The sequence below is a fragment of the Mya arenaria genome, chromosome 4 (genome assembly GCF_026914265.1).
Source record: "Mya arenaria isolate MELC-2E11 chromosome 4, ASM2691426v1".
In the NCBI taxonomy this organism is placed as follows: Eukaryota; Metazoa; Mollusca; class Bivalvia; order Myida; family Myidae; genus Mya; species Mya arenaria.
The window spans coordinates 21,341,973-21,366,063 of NC_069125.1; the positions used below are offsets into that span (position 1 = coordinate 21,341,973).

Sequence of the window (24,091 nt, forward strand, 5' to 3'; positions counted from 1 at the left end):
ACAGTCTTCAGTTTTGATTGTATCTCGATGAAACTTGTACAGCATCTAAATATCCATTAGAGCTGGGTTCCATTCGAAAACCAGCCAGATCCGCCCATGCATGCCTAGATTATGGCCCTTGATAGTATAAAAAAGTGCTATTGTGTAAACAATTGGTTGTGAACACGATACAGTCTTCAGTTTTGATTGTATCTCAATGAAACTTGTACAGTATCTAGATATCCATTAGAGCTCGGTTCCTTTCGAAAACCAGCCCATGAATGCCTAGATTATGGGCCATGAAAGTTTAAAAAAAATGCTTTCTATTTTAAGCCAGGGTTGCATGAGCGAATTCTATTTTTAGCCAAGTTTACATGTACATGTAAATTCAAGTCTAGAGTTAAGGGAGACAATTTGCGAGTCTAGGATTTTGAGAGACAATTTGCTTTTTGCTTCTGCAGTTGATTTTGTGAATTACTCTGCCTTGTCCTTGTTGAAAGCCCAAAAAAAAGTCCATTTTTTAGCTTTAAGTTCTGTAGTTTGTGCATTCATCTTAACAAAATTGGTTGTTAATGTTTAAGTTATGCACCTGGTGTCATTACTGGCCACACCCAGGGTTCACAGGTTTGGTAAACATAAATCTAGAAAGGTTTGAAAATCTTTTTGTGTGTTCGTGCATCCATCTCAGCACAATTGATTGTGAATGTTTGTTCAAATTGATCAATGTTGTCCTAGGATGCCCTTGACTTTGACCTTTTGACCAAATTTTTTTAACTTTTAAAACTACAGAAATTTTTACTATGAGTACAGTTTTGAAAGCATTTAGTTTTTGTCAGATGACTTTTACTTGGCACATATTAAAATAGTGCATGCAACTAATCTGCTTACAATACTTTCTGGGCTCAGATGTTGAACGTGCTACGTTTTCAGGTAACCCAAACACAAAACATAAACTATATGTCTGTTGCCTTTTACCCATACATACATGCTCTGGATTGATATGACCACAAAAGCCATGCTAGTAGAGCATAGGCCCTTTTGGGCCTCTTGTTTTATTAAGATTGTTAGTATGTACTTACACAAAATAAATGGGTATGTGATCAAACCATTTACTTGTGTAAGTACATAGTTAAACAACCTTTTACCATAACTAAATGCATATAATATACACTTTTACAGTCAAAGTGCTCAAAGCGTTGACAGGCTTTTGACCTGCTACAATTCATGAATAGTCATGTAATGCCTAATGGAATGGAAAGTGTGTGAAGATTTCTCAGTTTGTCTCAGTAATTTCAGCCCAGAGTCTTGAGCATGTTGTATATGCATATTTATAAACCACTGAAGTAAATCTGTTAATTTTGTCCATGAGTGACATAGGATGAGGGCAATATTAACATACATCAATACATACAGGGAATAAATAGTATGTGGGTGATTCGATCCAGAGGAATTTTGCGCAAGGATCCTGTCATTGTAGAAAGAAACTTTTAGCATAAACTGAATAAACATGTCCAATGCATGTTGTTGGATTCATTTGGTTAAGCGGTTATACTCTGGTAGTAAATTAAATACTACTTAGTCATTTTTGAAGTGTAGAGTAAATTTTACTATAAAAATGCATAAATGCTTTATCCGTGGCAGTGCATTGTTTATGAAACCAAAGTTCCAGATAAGGGCTCATATGTTATTGAGTGCAACACCATATTTTAATAATTATTTGGGCATTCCACATATTAAATGAGGATTTCAATTGACTGATACTATATGTTTTTGATTTAATCGAGTATAAGCATACCTACAAGTATTCATGAGCAAGCATATACTATCTTTAGATGAATATGTTAATTTGTTTACAATAACATGACTATACTCACAAAATGTAACATGCCAAAAGCCTTTCAACGCTTTAAGCGCTTTGATTTGATCTTCTGGATTTAGGTCTTTATTGCTGATGAAGAATTTATTAAATAAATTGCAAACATAACATTGATGTATAGATCTTTGTTGTGTGGTGTATGTTTTTTCCTTCTGTATATATGAATCAAATATAAATATTTGATTTATGATATTTTAGGACAGAAACATCAAGCTAGTAATTATATATATATATATATTCTTTCTCTGTGTGAAATGCTTTCAAATGGTACCTTTTTGTACGTTGGGCTGACCCGGCATCCTGGATAGAATACTAATGTATTACAATAATGTAAATTTACAGTGAAATGTCAAGAAATGATTTTTTAAAAAAAGAAGAGTTTTTAACAGATTCAGAAAGTTTAAGTAAAATCACACTATGATAAAAATATAGTGAGGACAAATTGTGCACAGAAATTTTGTAATTAAAAGATAATAATTTGCCTTTATATTAATGGTGTCCAATTGCTGAGAGTTGTACGTTTCATATGCTAGTTTAAAGTGTTATTGATTTATAAGTTATTAATTACATGTTGTTGGCTGAAATTATACCTTATAAGAGGGCTGTTTGGAAATCTTGAGACAGAGGGCCTATGTCAGGGAGGGTATACTGAATTCAAATTGTCTATCTCTCCGTCCGTCTGTAATCACAATTATCACCAAAACACCTGGTTGTATCTGGATGAAACTTTCCAGGGATTCATATCAAGACCAGTGGACCATGCCCATGGCAGTATTTGCTCAGACTATTTTTCACAGAGTTATTCAGGGCTCTCAATATTTTTTGAAGTAGGCGGGTGAGTAAAGAAAGTAGAAGGGGGGTCTGGGTGGCCTCCCCCAGCCTGGTTGTAAACAAACATATTTTTATTCATAAAAGGAAATTTCAATCAAAATAGTCATCCTCCTACTCAGTCATCAGCACATGGCAGACCAAACGCCTTGCTGAAAAGATAAACTTAAGTCATTGTAACAGAAAATTGGGTCTTTCAGAAGAATATCAACACAGTCGAAAATAATCGTGTCCAAAATATGTGTTACGTTCTTGCAATCACATTTTTAAAGCCATAATTACGCCGTTACTGAGTTGCCATTAATAAAACTGGAATAATATTCACATTACCTACCTAGAGACAAAGAACGATTGAAGTTTTCTTTGTTTACCGTTGTCTTTTGGCAGTGTTCGAAATTCCCGGTAGCCCGATAGCCCGAGGCTACCGAATTTCAGCTCGGGCTACCGATTATCCGTAGAAAACTAGCCCGACCGGGCTACCGTTTTTTTCCTTATGCAATTTAAATAAAAACATGCCAATTAAACGTGTAAATCATCGTGTTTTCATACGCTTATTATTCATTAATGTGTCCTACCTGGCGACTAGAGCGATTAATCGCCTTGGCAATGGGGTAAAATCAAAGCGAAGTCAGATTCACCGTAATTGACGATGGTCAAAAAGATAAATTGCTCTGCGATTCTGGACTGCAAACCATGTGCTGAACGGTTGCTTATTCATTTAATGTATATAAACACATGTCAAGATTAATTAACGCCCGAAGTGACAAGTAATTATAGATCGTCTCTAGCCATTAACGTCCTTTTAGCAGCAGTCAAACTCAATGACGTCAATAACTCCGCCCATTATGTAAATTAATTTACGGATAACAAAGACAGTTTTCGCTTACTTATGATGGCTGTGAAACGGAAATGTTTTTAATGCGTAACAGAAAATCAACATTTTACATCATCTGAAATGCGCGGGAAACAGGTGCCCGTTTACTTCCTGACATATTTAATCAAAGTGGAAGGAGAATTGTAGGATATAGTTAAATCATTGTCAGTTTACTGCACAGTAAGGTTTTATTACCTTTGAATTGCTTTGCCATTTATTTTAAAGACCAATTATAGGAATATTGGCAATAGAAAAATCGGGTATTTCTGGTTATACATCCGAAACTTGAAAGTGAAACCATCGCAGTCGAACGTATTTAAAAACCAAATTGATCGTATTTTTTCGTTTGAATTTAAAACTTATTGAACATGTAGACATAGTATTATTTTTTAGCTCACCTCAGCACAAAGTGCTCAAGGTGAGCTATTGTGATCGCCCTGTGTCCGTCGTCTGTCGTAGTCGTCCCTCGTCTGTCGTCAACAATTTGACTGTTAACACTCTTGACTGGTCACAATTTGGACACAATCTTAATGAAACTTGGTCAGAATGTTACCCTCAATAAAATCTTGGACAAGTTGGATATTGGGTCATCTGGGGTTAAAAACTAGGTCACCAGGTCAAATTAAAGGAAAAGCTTGTTAACACTATAGAGGTCACATTTATGACTGTGTCTTCAGGAAACTTGGTCAGAATGTTAATATTAATAATCTCTAGGTCAAGTTTGAATCTGGGTCATGTGCGGTCAAAAACTAGGTCACCAGGTCAAATTGAAGGAAAAGCTTGTTAACACTCTAGAGGTCTTATTTATGACTGTATCTTCATGAAAGTTGGTCAGAATGTTTATATTAATAATCTTTAAGTCAAGTTTAAATCTGGGTCATGTGCGGTCAAAAACTAGGTCACCAGGTCATAGGAAACGCTTGTAAACGTAATATATTATTTATCATTTATGTAAAGAATAAAAAAGCAATGGCCCTAATATGGACGCCTTAGGCACCCCAGATGTGATGGGGAGTATCTCAGATAATTTCCAACGTATACAGTTTGTGTCCTGTTTTCAAGATATGATTAAACAATTTTAATGTACAACTTAAAAATGGTACAACTTAAATTTATGGAGAAGTATTTCGTGATCTACAAGATCAAAAGCCTTTCTTTAATAAAAAAATATTGTTCCCTCCAATTTTCCACTATTAATATCCTTTAACCATGCATCTATTAATCTTATAAGGGCAGTATTACAAGAGTGGTATTTCCTAAATCCTGACTGCGTTTTATGTATATCAGTTTTTTTTCAAAATATGACTGTACTTGTGTTGCAATATGAAAGATAAAATTTTAATGACAATTGTTCCTACTTATAGACAAAAACTACCTAAACAGAAGTTTCATAAGCAATTACATTAAGAAACATACATAATAGTTGTTAAAAAATATTTAGCAATGAAGAATTAGCTGTATGCTACTCACAAACACTCGCTCTACTGTGTTTGCCCTCACTGTGACATTTTCTTTGTGTTGTTCCTTGTTTTGAAATATATCACACAAACAAAGATTATATTCTTGCATTCAAACGCCAGTATTCTGAGGAATGACATGTTATACTATCCAAGAATTACTGTGTCATCATTGTTATTATTGATGGTCTGTTTTATTCTTCCATAATGATTATGAAATTGATTTTTACCATTCTTTGCATTGTAGTTCATAAATTTGTATTAACAGTCAGTATGGTTTTGACACATGGGTATACATACATACATGTCATGATGCTCTGAAGTTTTTCAATAAATAGCTATTGTCCATACTATCATTTCTGATAAATAATTAATCCTTCAATAGAATTCAGCACAGTCACCAAAGAAATCATTGCTTTTTGGGCAGAACTATTATTGAATTGCAGTTTTGGGTATTTGCTTCATCCTGACAAACCAAGGCAACTACTTGTCATTGATAACATAGGTCATGTACATAACTCTCTGTATTCAACTTTTTATATGACTATTTTCAAAGTTCATTCTATTATAATATATATATTATAAACAATGTAGATATTTTACTGATATATATATATATATATATATATATATATATATATATATATATATATATATATATATATATTCCTGAGTATTGCTGGGGGAGTCACCTGTTGCATCAAATAAATACATACATTTCTTCTTCATTAAGAGACATGATTGTACTTAAAATATATAATTAATGCTATATGAAAGCATAGTTTGGAACTTTGAATTCATAGGCACATGTTGTGTTTATGAAGTCTCAAATAATTTTTACAGACATAAGTTACTGTTAACTTTGCTGATGTGTACATGTTTAAAAAATGTCGCTATGTTTCCATAACAACCATTTTTGGTTGAAAGGAAATGAATGAAACTTTATAAAGAAAATGCTTTTTTTCATAATTCATGGTTTAATTCAGTAGTACTATTTACTATTAAATTCGTTCTTAGACTACTGCTTGTAATTTGTTTACAGTCTAGTAGTAGTACTGTCTATGCCATCAGTTCTTTTGTAACTATACTTTTTTTCTTAGGCCATAATAACACTTAAATAAGAACATGTGAGGAATTTGTTTGCTAAAAATGTTTCATTATAACATTGATTTCCATAACACTGATAGAAATTCCTAATTGTTGTTAATCAAAACCATAACACTGGAAAAAATGTTGACTTTTGTATGGATGTCAAATAAAGAAGATTGGATGCTGTGGTATCATGCAGAATCACATTATCACCAATGTTTTGAAGTTGCTTGATGGTAACATAATGTTTATCAGACATTAAACCAGAAAAAATAATGAAATGAACCATGAAATGCTTGATTGTTTTTCCTCCAATAAACAAATTTTTCATTGATATTGTACAACTTCCCACATTAAGAACAAAAATATTACCAACAAAAAATAAGATTTTTTTTTCAATACTTTGCTTAAATTTAAAATTTGATGATCATTCTTCCCCAAAATACTGATATAAAGGCATATTTCATAGATCAACATAAATTTATGATAAAAATGACAGTATTTGTAAAAGAAAAGTCAATTTTTGAGAATAAAAGGTGTTGCCATTGTAACTATGGTCTCAATTTCTAAAACTAACATCTTAAAAAACCTTTAATGTTTCATAATCACTTTCTGAAAGTTTGAATGCTGTAGAACAAGGATCATATGAATGGTAACCTTTTAAAGTCAATGGGTGATATATTTAACATTCACTCAAAACAACTCAGCAGTGAGCACTGAACTACACTTACAACATTGCAGCATGGTAAGGGTTAATTTATTAAAACATATTTTAAGTATGACGATCATTCATAATAAAAAAAACACTGCTTTTAAGTGAAAGTTTAAAAAGGCTTATATTTTAATGTACCTGAATCACTTTATCATCATTTGTAACTGTATTTAGACATTCATAAGGATTGATTTCAGATGTTTAAAAACTTATATTTTACACTGGCATCATCACATATATACATATTCACACATATACATACTCCATATACATTTAAATTTCTTGATTTTATTTCGTTTTGAATATCACAGTAAATGCAATGGCATGTGCTTATCAAAATGAAGAGTACAAGGGTATGTTCAGAGTACGTTTATGGTCAGTGAGATGTTTTAAAAATCCCCGATTAAGCTGTACATAAAAATTGATAAACTTACGTAAGTCTTACCTATTTTTTGGTATAGCCGTATTAATATCGCTATTTGTGAAAATATATAGAACGTTCATTCTCCATATACAGCCCGTGCCAAATAAAAACGAAGCTTCATAAAAAGCGCAGCTTTAGCGAAGCTATTTCTTCGCAAAAGCTGCGCTTTTTTTCCAAATCTGCGTTTTTTTCAAAAGCTTCGCAAAAGCTGTGCTTTTTCTTCGCTTTTTTCAAAAGCTTCGCAAAAGCTGCGGTTTTTTCATGAAAGGTTCGCTTTTAGTAAAAAAGCTTCGCTAAACCTTCGTCTTTTGAAAAATAGCTTCGTCTTTTTGTTTAAGCAATATTTTCCTTAAACAAAAGCTTCGTCTTTAACATTAAGGCTTCGTCTTTTTGAAATTTAAGATGGCCAATATTTATTGGAAAAGACGAAGCTTTTCAACCAAAGACGAAGCTTTAAAAGAAAAGACGAAGCTTATTTTGGGGGATCTTTTGCTTTGTAGGTGCACTTTTTTGCGTTTTAAGTGTATTATATAAATAATAAGTGCTTTTTCTTAGCTGAAGAATTTTTTCTTTTAAAAATTCTGCATTTCATCTCAATTATAATAATTCATGTTCAAGTTAAGAATTTCTTTTATCAGCAGTAATTTAAATGTTTTAGTTTATCCATGTGTAAACCTACAATAACATAAAAAAAATATTCAATCATTCATCAAATTCATACATTCTATTCCTGATTGAATGAAGTATTCAATCTCTTGATGAATACATGAAATATGGAAACAAAGGGTTGAATCCAAAAATAAAATAATACATGGATGAATGATTGATTGATTGATTGATTGATTGATTGATTGATTGATTGATTGCACAAATGAATGAATGATGAATGAATGATGAATGAATGTGAATGTTTGATTGATTTACTGATGTATTGATTGATTAACTGGTGAATGATGAATGAATGAATGAATGAATTAATGAATGAATGAATGAATGAATGAATGAATGAATGAATGAATGAATGAAAGAATGAATGAATAAATGAATGAATGAATGAATGAATGAATGAATGAATGAATGAATGAATGAATGAATGAATGAATGAATGAATGAATGAATGAATGAATGAATGAATGAATGAAAATTTGAATAAAGAATTCAATGAAGGAATGAATAAATAAATTAATAAATTATTAATAAATTGATTAATTAATTTACTTAATTAGTTACTTTTAAATGACTGGATGAATAAATGAATTATCAATTAATGATTCAAAATAAAATAAAAAGGATATTTTTAATAAATCAATGCAATAAATCATAATTTTATAATATTATGCAAAATAATACACTTACAAAATAAACAGTTATTAATTGCATTCAACTGAATATTCACAGAATTCATATTACTTAAATTTCTATACATGTTATCATCATAGATCTTAATGCTTTGTTCATAAGCCATTCCCATGATAAGCCATATTTGTACAACAACCAATCAGAATCTCAGAACCAAATTTAAAATAGGGGCGGCCATTTTGTTGGGATTTCAGCAGGAAGGGTTGGATGTTTTTAAAGGAATTAATGAATTTACACAAATAACAACCATTGATGATTAAAGGGATAAATTAAGGATATTAAATTTATGATATAACTATCATAAGATCAGATGAACATGGACTATGATTTGGAATGACAAACCAATAATTTGATGTTTTGTAAAAGATGACATGCAATACTGGTGAGTTCTTATAATATTCTGATCTTATACTTATTTTAGTTGTTTATCAATTACTTAATAACCTCAGTGACTATTTTCTTAAACATGTTGGACTTTATACTTTAAAATGATATCCAGCTCTTAAAAATACAATGAAATTTATAAGATATAGTTTTAAAACTCATTGATTTCTTGTTTTTACCCTTGGCTTAACAGAATATCTATCAAAAAATTTGCAGAATGTTTTTCAATTAAATGTACATCTGATAAGAATCAGTGTTGTTTTACAAGGGGTAATAAAACTGTCATCTGCCAGATGGCCTACCAGATATTGAAAATTGGATTGATCCATTATGTAAAGTATTAATTAACAATCTGGTAGTTCACACTGTGTAATAAACAGAGCTGTTAGGAACCTCTAAATTTAACAAAAGGGCAACAGAAGGCAGAGTATGGAAAAAGTCATTTTACTATGTAGTTGACAGTTTAAAAAAAATAGTTTACAATTTAGGTATCATACTGAAAGGTATGCCATTACACCAACTAATGGTGTAAATAATTAGAAGATCTAAACAAAAATAAACAATATTAAATATGAATATTGATTTCAAACATTTAGAATATGCTTCCATGTGGTTTAATAGAGACTATATGGAAAGAAAAGTATATTCAACAATTTCACATTTTAATACAGCAATAAAAGGTCATAATGTTTTGTTTTTATTCTTTATTGGGGAAGTTTATACACAGGTATCAATGGGATATTATTTCATATCATGTGGGAACTAGTGATAAACTTGGCATTGATGTATATATGATATATATTTTATTAAAAGTTTTTTTGTTACACCTAAGTTTGAGGCTTTTTATCCCCTATAGTATTAGAGGGTTGGAGGAAAAAAAAGCAGCTTTTGAGAAGAGCTGCGTTTTTTTGCCACAAAAAGCGCAGCTTTTGCGAAGCTTTCTGCAGTATTGGCCAAAAAAGCGTAGCTTTTGCGAAGAGCTGCGCTTTTTGCTTGAAAAGCGCAGCTTTGCGAAGCTTTCTGCTGTATTGGATCAAAAAGCGCAGCTATTTGCAAAAGCTGCGCTTTTTGCTTGAAATAGCGAAGCTTTTGCGAAGCTTTGTGCGGTATTGGCCTGAAAAAGCTTCACTATTTCAAGCAAAAAGCGCAGCTATTCGCAAAAGCTGCGCTTTTTGGCCAATACCGCACAAAGCTTCGCAAAAGCTTCGCTATTTCAAGCAAAAAGCGCAGCTTTTGCGAATAGCTGTGCTTTTTCCGCACAAAGCTTCGCAAAAGCTTCGCTATTTCAAGCAAAAAGCGCAGCTTTTGCGAATAGCTGCGCTTTTTGGCCAATACCGCACAAAGCTTCGCTATTTCAAACCAAAAAGGAAAAAGCTTCGCAAAAGCTGCGCTTTTAACAAATCGAAAGCTTTGCTAAAGCTTCGTTTTTTTGGCCAATACCGCATCGTTTTGCGGCGCTTTTAGCATCGTTTTGCGGCGCTTTTAGCATCGTTTTGCGACGCTTTAGCGAAGCTTTTTTGGCACGGGAGGTCCAAATACTGAATAATCGTGACGGCAATGGGTTAAATATTATATTTTTTTTAATAATATACATTGTTATGTATATTTCGATAAACCAGGTCGTCATCCTATGGGAGCATTCATAATAGTAGGTGTAACTACTCCTATATTTAAAAATAAAAATACCCTTTAATATCTAAAAGTGTCTCATTTTGCTGTCGGCGATCGGGGGTGCATAAAAAGGTACCCATTTGATCTTTGGTTTTATTTAGATAAATACACCAATTTATATATCTTTCATTCGAGTTCGAGTTAGACACAAACTTAGCAAAAATACACATAAATGAGTATATAATTCTAAATTATCCGTGTAGTGTCGAGTTTTATGATGTCGGCGATTTTTGCAACAGATACGTAACAGCGTTTTAACATACAGGTAAGGGAACTTTTAACATAAAATATAGCTATTTAAATTACCTATTTATATCATATAACTTAATATGATAGAAAAATAGTCAACAAAATTTAACGTTGTCAACAAAGGATAACAAAATGTAAGCCTTTTCATGCTACGCTGGATGATTTCAAAAATAAACGACAGATACGTTACGACAAATGCATATATCCAGGCACTAATTAACATTTATATTTATAGTGTAAACAGAGGTTGTGTTATATTGACACAAAATGATTCTTGTACTAAAAACAAAGTTCCCACTCCTTTAAAACAATTGTTTTAACAGATACGTTACAAACGACAGATACGTTACATCATAGATTCCAGTACCTGCATTTTAAGAACAATCTGTATAATGAAACATTTTGTATGACGTCACCAGATGTAGTTTTTCTTATGATATCACACTTGCGTCATTCAGAGTTTAAATAATGGAAATCATATAGAGTTAAAATTGAGGATGCTGAATAAGACAATATACTGACTTCACAAGTAAGTATGTCAATTTTTAATTCGATTTTTTGTATCATCGATTTGTTTTGTTTCTGTTTAAAGCCTAATTGAATAACATGTTGAGACATAAGGTATTGTGCGACATAGATTGAAAGATGATAAATCCCGGTGTTCTGGTCGTTGTAACGTATCTGTTCAAAAGTGTAAAGTATCTGTCTCATATATTTTTGTTACAGTTTTAAGGGTTTATATTATGATTTTGTCTTTTTTATGGGAATTTCAGATATATATGCCTCTGTCCGTTCATCTATGATATGAAGACGAAGGGGATCTATCATCAGAGGAAATAGAATACGACGAATGGCAAAGGGTAGACGAAGATGGTTAAAAAAAGAATGAGAGTAGTAAAGAAAAGCAAAACACTTGAAGAGTTTAAAGATACAATGTTGGCTGAATTGCAGAAATTTCTTTTACACTGTTCCAGGGTAAAAAATCAGTACACGAACTTAAAACAATCTTCCCGAAAACAGAGCATTGATCCAAATGGATTTTGCCGAAAATTACACGTGCCAGAATACAGACGAGATACAATCAGCATATTGGAATGCAACATCAGTCACGATCCATCCAGTTGTTATATACTTTAAGCAGAATGGGACTCTTGAACACAAAAACCTGTCTTTTATTTCAGATGTCAACGACCACAACACAGCTGCTGTATTTGCTATCATTAACTGGCTTATGCCAGTTGTAAAAGAATTACTTCCAAATGTTGAGATGGTCCATTATTGGACCTATTCGCCGTCATCTCATATCGCAACAGGAATGTGTTTCACTTAATAAACACAACACCAAGAAATGTTTAGGGTGGATGCCTCATGGGATTATTTTGAGGCTGGCCACGGTAAGAGCGTGTGCGATGGAATTGGTGGTGCTTGTAAGAGAATGGCATCTGAAGCATGTCGACAAGGCAAAGTCTCAATTCAAGATGCCACAGACTTTTACACATATGCTCATGAAAACGAAAAATCTATCTCTTACATCTTCTACACACAGGCTGACTATGACACTGCAGTGGAAACCATTCGAAACATGAATGCCAAAGTCATATATGGAACTATGAAGCTACATGCTGTTCGGTTTGCAAAAGGTCAACTTCTGTCACGAAAAACCTCTTTTTACTGTGATGTTTGTATGGAAGAACCCTGTAACACCTGGACTATTCATGAGCTCAATAGCAATACAGATGCGGCACACAACAAAGATTCTGCCTCTTAAATCACAAAGGGAAATTACGTTGTCGCCATTTAAGGCGATGACTGGTATATCGGACAGGTGATTGATACTGATGGGTCGGGCGAAACCGCAGAAATAAATTTCGTGACGAAAAAAGTGCACAGGGGCAAAGTTCAGTTCAGTTGGCCATCACGAAAGGATGTTTTGTGGGTTGAATCAAACAAAATTGTAATGGAATTCTGCGCCAGCTGATCGATTCCGTCGTTTCTTCACGCTGTCTTGTGCTGAGCTTGACGAAATAAGGGTAAAATGTCAGCTGTTACTATTTCGAGAATCAGACAGTCTGCAACATAAATGTGTTGAGTATTACTTATTATACTCATGACATAATGCTTAATAGAAATCATGTTTATTCCACCGTTGTACTTTTTACAATACTGTCAATGGATTTTTGAGCGTTCAGTTCATGTTTGTATGGTAACTTTTCCTGTGTATGGACCAGACAAATAATATAAGAATGTGTTCTAGATTTACATTTTATTTCAACAGATACGTTATAAGCAAAACAAAAAACATATATAGACTATAAACACTTCAGAATTATTGTTTATTGACTTTAAACCGTTCAAACCATTTTCTATTTGTTAATGTTACTGTTGTTTTGACAAAATAGTTATAAAATGTTACATATATGCTTTAGACTTTTAATTTGGTTGCAACAGATACGTTATGTCTGCATTATACTTCATGTTAATGTTTAAAAGAACATAGTTTTATGTATCTAATACAGATTTGATCAAAACAAATGCTTTCCTTGTTTTTCATAATATATTTGTTTGTTTAATTATAAATATAAACTGAAATAACAAATTGGCATACAACAACAGATACGTTACATTTTACACATCTTGTAAAGCGTTTTGTTAGCTTCAGATTGTTATGTAAATCGCAATGACTACCAATTACAGTTCAAAAATATAGACTTAGTCTTACAGTTCTGCGTATAACAATGCTTTTAACATGCTTCATGTTGATATAACCAATAAAAATTTGAGGCAATTATAAATGTGTTAAAAAAATCGAGCCATACATGTACAAAAGACATCAATTTTTTTTTTTTCACTATTTATTTACATTGACAAAGTTTTTATTTGCTAACAATGAAATTAAACTAACATTTTCAAGAGTTTGACATGCCTTATTTCCTTATATGAAAATGTTCATAAAACTTCATATGTCATGTAGCGTATCTGTCGGTCCTTTCAGCTGGTCTTGCTACCATTGCTGAAACACAGTAATTTACAGTAAATTAACTAAAATATTTCTCAAAGGCGCCCTTCAAATATTAGTCTTAAACATGAAATATGAAAAAATGTTATTTAAAGACATGACATACTGGACCAAAAACTCATGTCGTTTTGGACCTGTATATGGAGAATGAACGAGAAACTGTTGTTTTGTCAGAATTTGATCAAAAATGACTTTAATACATCAATTTGGACCAAACAATGAAACATCTTCCTTTGAAGCTGTCTTTTTCAGCATCAACGTCATATGGTAAAAGTCAGGTCACTTGTATTTTGACTTGAATCAAATAATACTTAATTGGGTCATCATCACTCGGTTCATCATTCCGATTTCCATCCAAAAAGAATCCCTAATTACCCAATATTATAGCTACCAGTGTCAGATACACAGGTTTAATTGCATAATTATTGATTAAATTAATGATCCTTTAGTGCATGAGAAGATTAACATTATGACTTCCAGCAAAGTCAAAACACATTTATTGTAAAAAATTAGATTAAATTTTCAAAATTCCAGCCATAGTGTTTATACCGGAAGCTGCCATTTTGATTGAATTATTTGGAACCAATGCTAAACCAATCAATATACAGTATAAAACACCAAGCATCGGTTACTTCCCTTAACCAAAAACACTTAAACTAGCGTAGGAAAATTAAAATTGATTATTTCTTCAGCCTTTGAAAATATATTTCAACCAAAATTAGACTGGTGATTAAAATATAGGAGCGGGCGCACAAACAAAATTAAAATATTTTTTTTACATTTTTAAAAAAAATGGGAGTGGTAAATCCATGGAATGAAACATCAATTTGGTCTGGCCTAGAGAATAAGTACATGATTGTGTTCAAATGGGTTAATGGACAACTGTTGAACAGAATCTTTCTTCTTCATTAATTGATAGTAAGAAGAAAGTTGTTTTTACTCTTCGTTCATTTTGGTTTTTATTAAAAATAACATTTTTTTCAACAGTTATGTTAAACATTCATTCTTCTTTATATTGATAGAAGAAAAAAATAATGTTTCCACTCCTTGCTAGCTTTCGTTTTTATGAAACAAGACATATTTTTTTCTTGATCGTTCCATTATTTTTGTAAAAAATTTATGGCACAAAATATATAGTATAGTGTGGCCTAAATTTTTCTTTGACACATTTAGAGTGAATGTATTTTTGCTTACAGTGGTCAAATATTTATTTCTTTGACAATGAACTCATAATTGCTTGTTTCTCAATGAAACAAAGAAAACAACAAAACTCATAACACAATATACATTATACATGTACCTGTGTTTTAGATCACATATGCCAACCTGGTGCCCCCAATCGTGTTGTTTCTAGCCAAGCATCCAGCCGTCTCCGATTTCAACCTATCATCCCTGCAGACCCTGGTCAGTGCAGCCGCACCTCTTGGACTTGGGGTCACCAGGGAGGTGGAATCTCGACTTAATGTCAACCTTTTACAGGGTAACTCACATATATACTAGATTTGCAATGCAGGTGACTTACCCTTTACCAGGGTAACACACATATAAAAACTTTACAATGCAGGGGGAATTACCATATTGCAGGGTAACACACATAAGCCAGCTTTACAATGCAGGGGTATGTGACCATTTTACAGGGTGAAACACTTATGCCAGCTTTCGAATGATGTGGGATGTGACCATCTTACAGGGTCAAACACATATGCCAGCTTTACAATTCTGGGGGATGTGACCATCTTACAGGGTCAAACACATATGCCAGCTTTACAATTCTGGGGGATGTGACTATCTTACAGGGTCAAACACATATGCCAGCTTTACAATTCTGGGGGATGTGACCGTCTTACAGGGTCAAACACATATGCCAGCTTTACAATTCTTGGGGATGTGACCGTCTTACAGGGTGAAACACATATGCCAGCTCTACAATGTAGGGGGATTTAACCGTCTTACAGGGTAAAACACATATGCCAGCTTTACAATGCTTGGGGATTTAACCGTCTTACAGGGTAAAACACATATGCCACCTTTACAATGCTGGGGGATGTGACCGTCTTACAGGGTAAAACACATGCCAGCTTTACAATGCTGGGGGATTTGACTGTCTTACAGGGTAAAACACATATGCCAGCTTTACAATTCTGGTGAATGCGACTGTCTTACAGGGTGAAACGCATATGCTAGCTTTACAATTCTTGGGGATGTGACCGTTTTACTTGGTGAAATACTTATGCCTGCTTTCGAATGCTGTGGAATGTGATCGTCTTACAGGGTAAAACACATATACCAGCTGTACAATGCTGGGGGATTTAACCGTCTTACAGGGTAAAACACATATGCCAGCTTTACAATGCTGGGGGATGTGACCGTCTTACAGGGTAAAACACATACCAGCTTTACAATGCTGGGCGATTTGACTGTCTTAAAGGGTAAAACACATATGCCAGCTTTACAATTCTGGTGGATGTGACTGTCTTACAGGGTGAAATGCTTACGCTAGCTTTAGAATGCTGTGGGATGTGACTGTCTTACAGGTTGAAACACTTATGCCAGCTTTACAATTGTTGGAGATGTTACGGCCTTGCAGGGTAAAACACATATGCCAGCTTTACAATGCTTGGGTAAATTTGTGGCTGTCTGACAGGGTGAAACATTTATGCTAGCTTTACAATGCTGGGATATGTGACCGTCTGACAGGGTGAAACACTTATGCTAACTTAAGAATGCTGTGGGATGTGTTTGTCTTACAGGGTGAAACGCATATGCCAGCTATACAATGCTGGGGTAAAGCTGGTATAACTGTTTCACCCTGTAAGGCGGTGACCGCCTTACAGGGTAAAACACTTATACCAGCTTTACAATGCAGGGGGTAATTATCTCTTACAGGGTAAACAAATAAGCCTGCTTTACAATGCAGGGGGAAATTATCTCTTACAGGGTAAACAAATAAGCCTGCTTTACAATGCAGGGGAAATTATCTCTTACAGGGTAAACAAATAAGCCTGCTTTACAATGCAGGGGAAATTATCTCTTACAGGGTAAACAAATAAGCCTGCTTTACAAACAGGCGAAATTATCTCTTACAGGGTAAACAAATAAGCCTGCTTTACATACAAGGGAAATTATCTCTTACAGGGTAAACAAATAAGCCTGCTTTACATACAGGGGAAATTACTGTCTTACAGGGTAAAAAAACATATGCCAGCTTTACAATGCAGGGGGAAATTACTGTCTTGGAGGGTAAAAACATACACCAGCTTTACAATGCAGGGTAAAATTACTCTCTTACAGGGTAAAAAACATATGCCAGCTTTACAATGCAGGGGGAAATTACTTTCTTGGAGGGTAAAAAACATACGCCAGATTTACAATGCAGGGGAAAATTACTGTCTTACAGGGTAAAAAACATAAGCCAGCTTTACAATGCAGGGGAAAATTACTGTCTTTCAGGGTTAAAAACATACGCCAGCTTTACAATACAGGGGAAAATTTATTACTGTCTTACAGGGTAAAAAACATACGCCAGCTTTACAATGCAGGGGAAAATTACTGCCTTACAGGGTAAAAAACATACGCCAGCTTTACAATGTAGGGGGAAATTACTGTCTCAGAGGGTAAAAAACATACGCCAGCTTTACAATGCAGGGGGAAATTACTGTCTTTCAAGGAAAAAAACATATGCCAGCTGTACTGTTCAGAGGGAATATGCAGGGGGAATATTTCCTTTTTCATGGTTACGCTTACACATATATGCTAGCTTTACAATACAGGAAAAAATTACCTACTTATATGGAAACACATATATGCCAGCTTTACAATGCCAGAGAAAACATATCTGGCTTACAGATCTACACACATGTATGTAAGCTTTACAATGCAGGGGGAAAATAACATTATAGACGCTTTAAAGTTTCACTTGTATTACTAAAATGTAAACACTCATTATATATCATGACCAACAAATTGATAACTGGCATTAATATGTCAATGGTAATTTGGCTAGTATTAAAAATTAATAATACATTCATTGTGTTCAAAGTGCACATATATTTTATTGAGTTTTATCATTTGCATAAAATGTTTGCATTCTTTTATGTTTGTTTATTTTTCTCTTGTAATTTCCGGATTTCAGCATACGGCCTGACAGAGTGCAGTCCGCTCACACATTATGATGAAGTCCCACACAAGCGGGGAACCATCGGCAGACTGATACCTAACACACAGGCAAAAGTATGTCTGTATTTCTAAAAAAAAAATATTCATTTGTCAAGAAAATAAATGTTCACAATGACAATAGGAATATGTATAGCAAGACCATTTGCTCAGACTTAAATACTTATTATTTTAAGCCATAAACCCTTTACTTCATGTAGAACCAAGCCATATCAGGCTGCCAGTGTATGAATTATCAGTTCATACCAGTACCTCTACTTTGTGGGAGATTATTGGTTATTATTTGAATTTTGACCCTCATGTATAACGAACCTATTTTCTTAATATTTCTTTTGGTTTAATCAATAAGTCATCAATGTAAAGCTTTTAGAGAATTAAATTTCCAATCCAGTCATATAAACTTTATTTTGTGATCTAAATTATTTCCACATGATATTCATAAACAAACAGAAAAACATACCAAATTTGATGATTTTTTTGTATTACACTTTCATTTATCAAACTTAACACAAAATATTATGTAAACAACATATTATTTTAATTCATTTAATGCAACCTGAATTGAAACAGAGATGGAAAGAATTAAAAAATAATTCATTAAGAAGAAACATGGTATATAAGATACAAAACAGAAGAAATAAATATAAAAGTTGAACCACACCAGTACTGTGCCAAATAAAAACGAAGCTTCATAACAAGCGCAGCTTTAGTGAAGCTTTTTCTTCGCTAAAGCTGCGTTTTTTCAAAAGCTGTGTTTTTTTTCATGAAAGGTTCGCTTATTGTAAAAAAGCTTCGCTAAACCTTCGTCTTTTGAAAAAAAGCTTCTTCTTTCTGTTTAAGCCATATTTTCCTTAAACAAAATCTTCGTCTTTAGTATAAAAGCTTCATCTTTTGCATAAAAAGCTTCGTCTTTATTTAAGATGGCCAATATTTATTGGAAAAGGCGAAGCTTTTCAACCAAAGACGAAGCTTTAAAAGAAAAGACGAAGCTTATTTTTTTTGTATCTATTGCTATTTAGATGCACTTTTTGTGTTTTAATTGTATTATTCAAATAATAAGTGCTTTTTCTTAGCTGAAGATTTTTTTCTACAAATTACAAATTCTGCATTACATCTCAATTATTCATGTTCAAGTTAAGGATTTCTTTTATCAGCAGTAATTTAATTGTTTCAGTTTATCCATGTGTAAATCTACAAGAACATAAAAAAATATTCAGTCATTCATCAAATTCATACTTTCTATTCCTGATTGAATGAAGTATTCAATCTCTTGATAAATGAATGAAATATGGCAAAAAAAAGAGGGTTGAATCCAAAAATAAATTAATACATGGATGAATGAATGAATGAATGAATAAATGAATGAATGAATGAATGAATGAATGATTGATTGATTGATTGATTGATTGAATGCATAAATAAATGAATGAATGATGAATAAATGTAAATGATGGATTGATTAACTGATTGATTGACTGGTGAATTAATTGATTGGTTGGTTGATTGATTAGTGATTGAATGAATGAATGAATGAATGAATGAATGAATGAATGAATGAATGAATGAATGAATGAATGAATGAATGAATGAATGAATGAAGGAATGAATAAATAAATTAATAAATTAATTAATAAATTGATTAATTAATTTATTTAACTAGTTACTTTTAAATGAATGAATAGATGAATAAATAAATTATCATTTAAATGATTTAAAATAAAATAAAATAAAAGATATTTTTTAAATAATCAATGCAATAAATCATAATTTTATAATATTATGCGAAATAATACACTTACCAAATAAACAGATTTTAATTGCATGTAACTGAATATTCACAGACTTCATATTACTTTAATATCTTTACATGTTGTCATCATAGATCCTAATGCTTTGTGCTAAAGCCATTCCCATGAAAAGCCATATTTGTACAACAACCAATCAGAACTGCTAAATTTAACAGAAAGGCAAGATCCTGCAGAGTATGTGAGAAGTCATTTTCCTATGTAGTACTGACAGTTTAAAAAAAATAGGTATCATACTGAAAGGTTGTTATAATTGCCTCTACACCATTAAATGGTGTAAATAATTAGAAGATTTAAACAAAAATAAACAAAATTAAGTGTAAATATTGATTTCAAACATTTAGAATATGCTTTCATGTGGTTTAATATAGACTAAAGTATCAGTGAATAAAAATTGATATTCAACAATTTCACATTTAACACAGAAATAAAAGGTTATAATGGTTTATTTTTATTCTTTATTGGGGAAGTTTTACAATAAAAGTAATGAAAGTAAACTTGATTGCTATATATGTGATCTATCTTTATTAAAATCTTTTTTTTGGTTTAGATTTTAATAACATCTGAAGGTGTTAGGGGGGAAGACATCAGTTTTGAGGGTTAATACTGAAAAAATGGCTTCTTAAAGCTGCATTTAAAAAAAAAAACCTGAAGGTTTTTCCCAAAAATTGTGTGTTTTTTTCTGGCTTAAACTGCACAAAGGTTTCGCAAAATATTTTTTTAGTAAAAACGATGTGCTTGCAAATGCTGCATTTTTTTCTCCAAAAAGGCACAAAGCTTCGCGAAAGCGAAGCTTTTAGCACCGCTTTTCCGAAGCTTTAGTGAATCTTTTTGGCACTTGAGTCACAGTACGTTACATTCCGTAATTAAACAATCTACAATGAACAAATGAACTTATTATTCAACTACTAAATGAGGCCTACATGTTGTTGTTTAATAAACTTATATCGTTTATTGCTTGTCCAGGTATTGTCATTATTGGGTTTGATTATAAAAATCCTCATTTGGGGTATCGTTGTGCGCATGACGCCGAAGGTCTGAATTTGCCATCTTGACGCCGTACTCACATCACTTTAATCGAAGCCAGAATGTTCAGATTCATCAGCCAATCACTGAAATATAAAAGACATTATTTAGCAATTTTGCTTTAAACCAAAGCGAACAAGGGCAGAAATTAGTTCAAAATTGCATTCTTGTTTATTCAAATAGACGTGTTTCAACAGCTGATCGATGTCAAATTGGGTCATGTCAAAGTTTAACAATTGGGATAGTCATTCTTTTATAACATATTTGTACTTACTTTCAATTTGTAGAAGCAGATGGGCATTTTTATGACCGGATTAGCGAAACAGAGGTGACCCATATAATGATTTATGGCCTTTGTTTATACAAGCCAGAGGATTTTTTTGTTTATCCAACATGGTCGACATTTTGACACGATTCTGAACCATGACCTTTGACGTCAGGTGCGTGATCAATAAAATATAGTTGTATTATTGGTACAGTCGAAACTCGATGGCTCGATATTCTAGGGATCGGCCAAAATACTTCGAGCTTCGAGAATATGGGAGCCAAGCGGGATTGCTTACAGAATGCTATTTTTTAACCAGGTTTTCACATAGTGAAACCTGGTAATTAGAATGACGAACGTCGTTGTTCGGGCGGGCGGGCTTCGTCAAACTCACCTATGAAACTGAATAACTTTAGTAAGGGTTGACATATTTTGACAAAACTTGGTCTATATAAAGAGTTTATAAGTACCTTTCATGGGATTGCGTTTGGGGTCCCTAGGGTCAAGGTCACTGTTACTTAAAATAGAAAAACAGTTGAAACTGAATAACTTTAGTTAGGGTCCACATATCTTGACCAAGTTTGGTCTATAGAAAGAGTTTATTGGTACCTTTCATGGGATTGCATTTGGGGTCCCTAGGGTCAAGGTCAAGGTCACTGTTACTAAAAATAGAAAAACAGTTAAAACTGAATAACTTTAGTTAGGGTCCACATATCTTGACCAAGTTTGGTCTATAGAAAGAGTTTATTGGTACCTTTCATGGGATTGCATTTGGTGTCCCTAGGGTCAAGGTCACTGTTACTAAAAATAGAAAAACAGTTGAAACTGAATATCTTTAGTTAGGGTTGACATATCTTGACCAAATTTGGTCTATAGAAAAAGTTTATGGGTACCTTTCATGGGATTGGGTTTGGGGTCCCTAAGGTCAAGGTCAAGGTCACTGTTACTAAAAATAGAAAAACAGTTGAAACTGAATAACTTTAGTTAGGGTCCACATATCTTGACCAAGTTTGGTCTATAGAAAGAGTTTATGGGTACCTTTCATGGGATTGCGTTTGGTGTCCCTAGGGTCAAGGTCACTGTTACTAAAAATAGAAAAACAGTTGAAACTGAATATCTTTAGTTAGGGTTGACATATCTTGACAAAACTTGGTCTATATGAAGAGTTTAAGGAGACCTTTCATGGGATTGTGTTTTGGGTCCCAAGGGTGAAGGTCAAGGTCACTGTTACTAAAAATAGAAAAACGGTTGAAACTCAATAACTGTAGTAAGGGTTGACATATCTTGACCAAAATTTGTCTATAGAAAGAGTTTATGAGTACCTTTCATGGGATTGTGTTTGGGGTCCCTAGGGTCAAGGTCAAGGACACTGTTACTAAAAATAGAAAAACAGTTGAACTAAATAACTTTAGTCAGGGTTGACATATCTTGACTAAACTTGATATATAGGAAGAGTTTATGGATACCTTTCATGGGATTGCATTTGGAGTCACTAGGGTGAAGGTCAAGGTCACTGTCACTAAAAATAGAAAAACGGTTGAAATTGAATAACGTTAGTTAGGGTTGACATATCTTGACCAAACTTGGTCTATAGAAAGAGTTTATGGATACCTTTCATGGGATTGCGTTTAGGGTCCCTAGGGTCAAGGTCACTGTTACTTAAAATATAAAAACGGTTGAAACTGAATAAATTAAGTAAGGGTTGACATATCCTGACCCAACTTGATATAAAGGAAGAGTTTATGGATACCTTTAAATGGATTGCATTTGGGGTCCTTAGGGTCAAGGTCACTGTTACTAAAAATAGAAAAACAGACACAGGCTTAAGTTCTTCTGTCAATCATAAAAAACCTGGTTTCGTCGCATTACGGCGTTTCGTGTTATGCGTTACAATAAGTCTTGTTTACCTCGTTTGTTATTGGTTACGCTATCTCCGCAAGATAAGAGTATTTATTGGACATAGTTATTCATCGTACAGTTTGTGACATGACTTATTCGATACTTAGAAAATATCATTTGATTTTTGTATTTATTATAAAAATAGATCTATGCGAAAACAACAAACAAGCAATTTTAAACAGTGAGTAACGCAAACATAGCTTATAAGTTATAGAACAGAACAGAACAGAAATTTTATTCGACTTCAGCATAAAAAGCTCATTGTCACAACAATATGTATAGATGTTATATCAAAATGCATTGAAATTTATACATGGATAACAATAAGAGACAAACTTAAAGTGATGGTGTGTTTATTCAAACCGTTTAACCATTTAACTTTGATAATAATTATAATAAATTCAAGCAATTTTTATCGATAAGCGCCTTGTGCTAAATGAAGCCAAGCAACCAAATCAAGGTGTGAGATTCTTACTTGAACCCGCAAAAATGACATCGACCCAACAAATAAAACAAAGTATGAAATTCTTACTTGAGATCGTGAAAATGACATAGAGCATGGAGAAATATCGACCCTCAAGATATCGAGTCATCTGATAGAATTTATATGAACAAAGAGTAAAAAAAAATCGGTCCTTTTAATCAGGTTCGAGCCAACCGAGTAAGCCACCGAGTTTCGACTGTAGTTAATTATAACTTGCAACATTGTGTAAATTTCCACGAGCAAAACAAGACAGGAATGCCCACAAACCGGCGCAGTCAACGTTTTACACATCTTTGATACCAATGACCTTATTTCGCGATTTTCCGAAATCCTTAAAATAGTAACATAGTGTTTTTTTAGTGTATTGTATTTATCGATGTTTATACTTCTTAAAATTGATTTTATAGCAAAAAAATAAGCATCAGGTATGAAATAAAATGACCTACATTACGAGTACGTAGAATTACATACCTATGAAGCTACCAAAAAAGCGTGAATCTCCATATCTATGAAGCTATGGA

At 33.0% G+C, this 24,091-nt stretch overlaps 1 protein-coding gene across 3 annotated transcripts in view; it reads left to right on the forward strand.

Annotated features, from left to right (window-relative positions):
• Window positions 1-24,091, forward strand: part of LOC128231686 (probable 4-coumarate--CoA ligase 1) — a 178,154-nt gene that overhangs the window by 137,889 nt on the left and 16,174 nt on the right. For all 3 annotated transcript variants that reach the window (XR_008260417.1, XM_052944761.1, XM_052944759.1), the window contains exons 8-9: window positions 15,230-15,398; window positions 18,051-18,148. Coding sequence is in view for 2 of the 3 variants with exons in the window: in XM_052944761.1 (XP_052800721.1) it covers window positions 15,230-15,398; window positions 18,051-18,148 (267 nt within the window). In the remaining variant the exon portion in view is untranslated. The remainder of the gene's footprint in view (window positions 1-15,229; window positions 15,399-18,050; window positions 18,149-24,091) is intronic.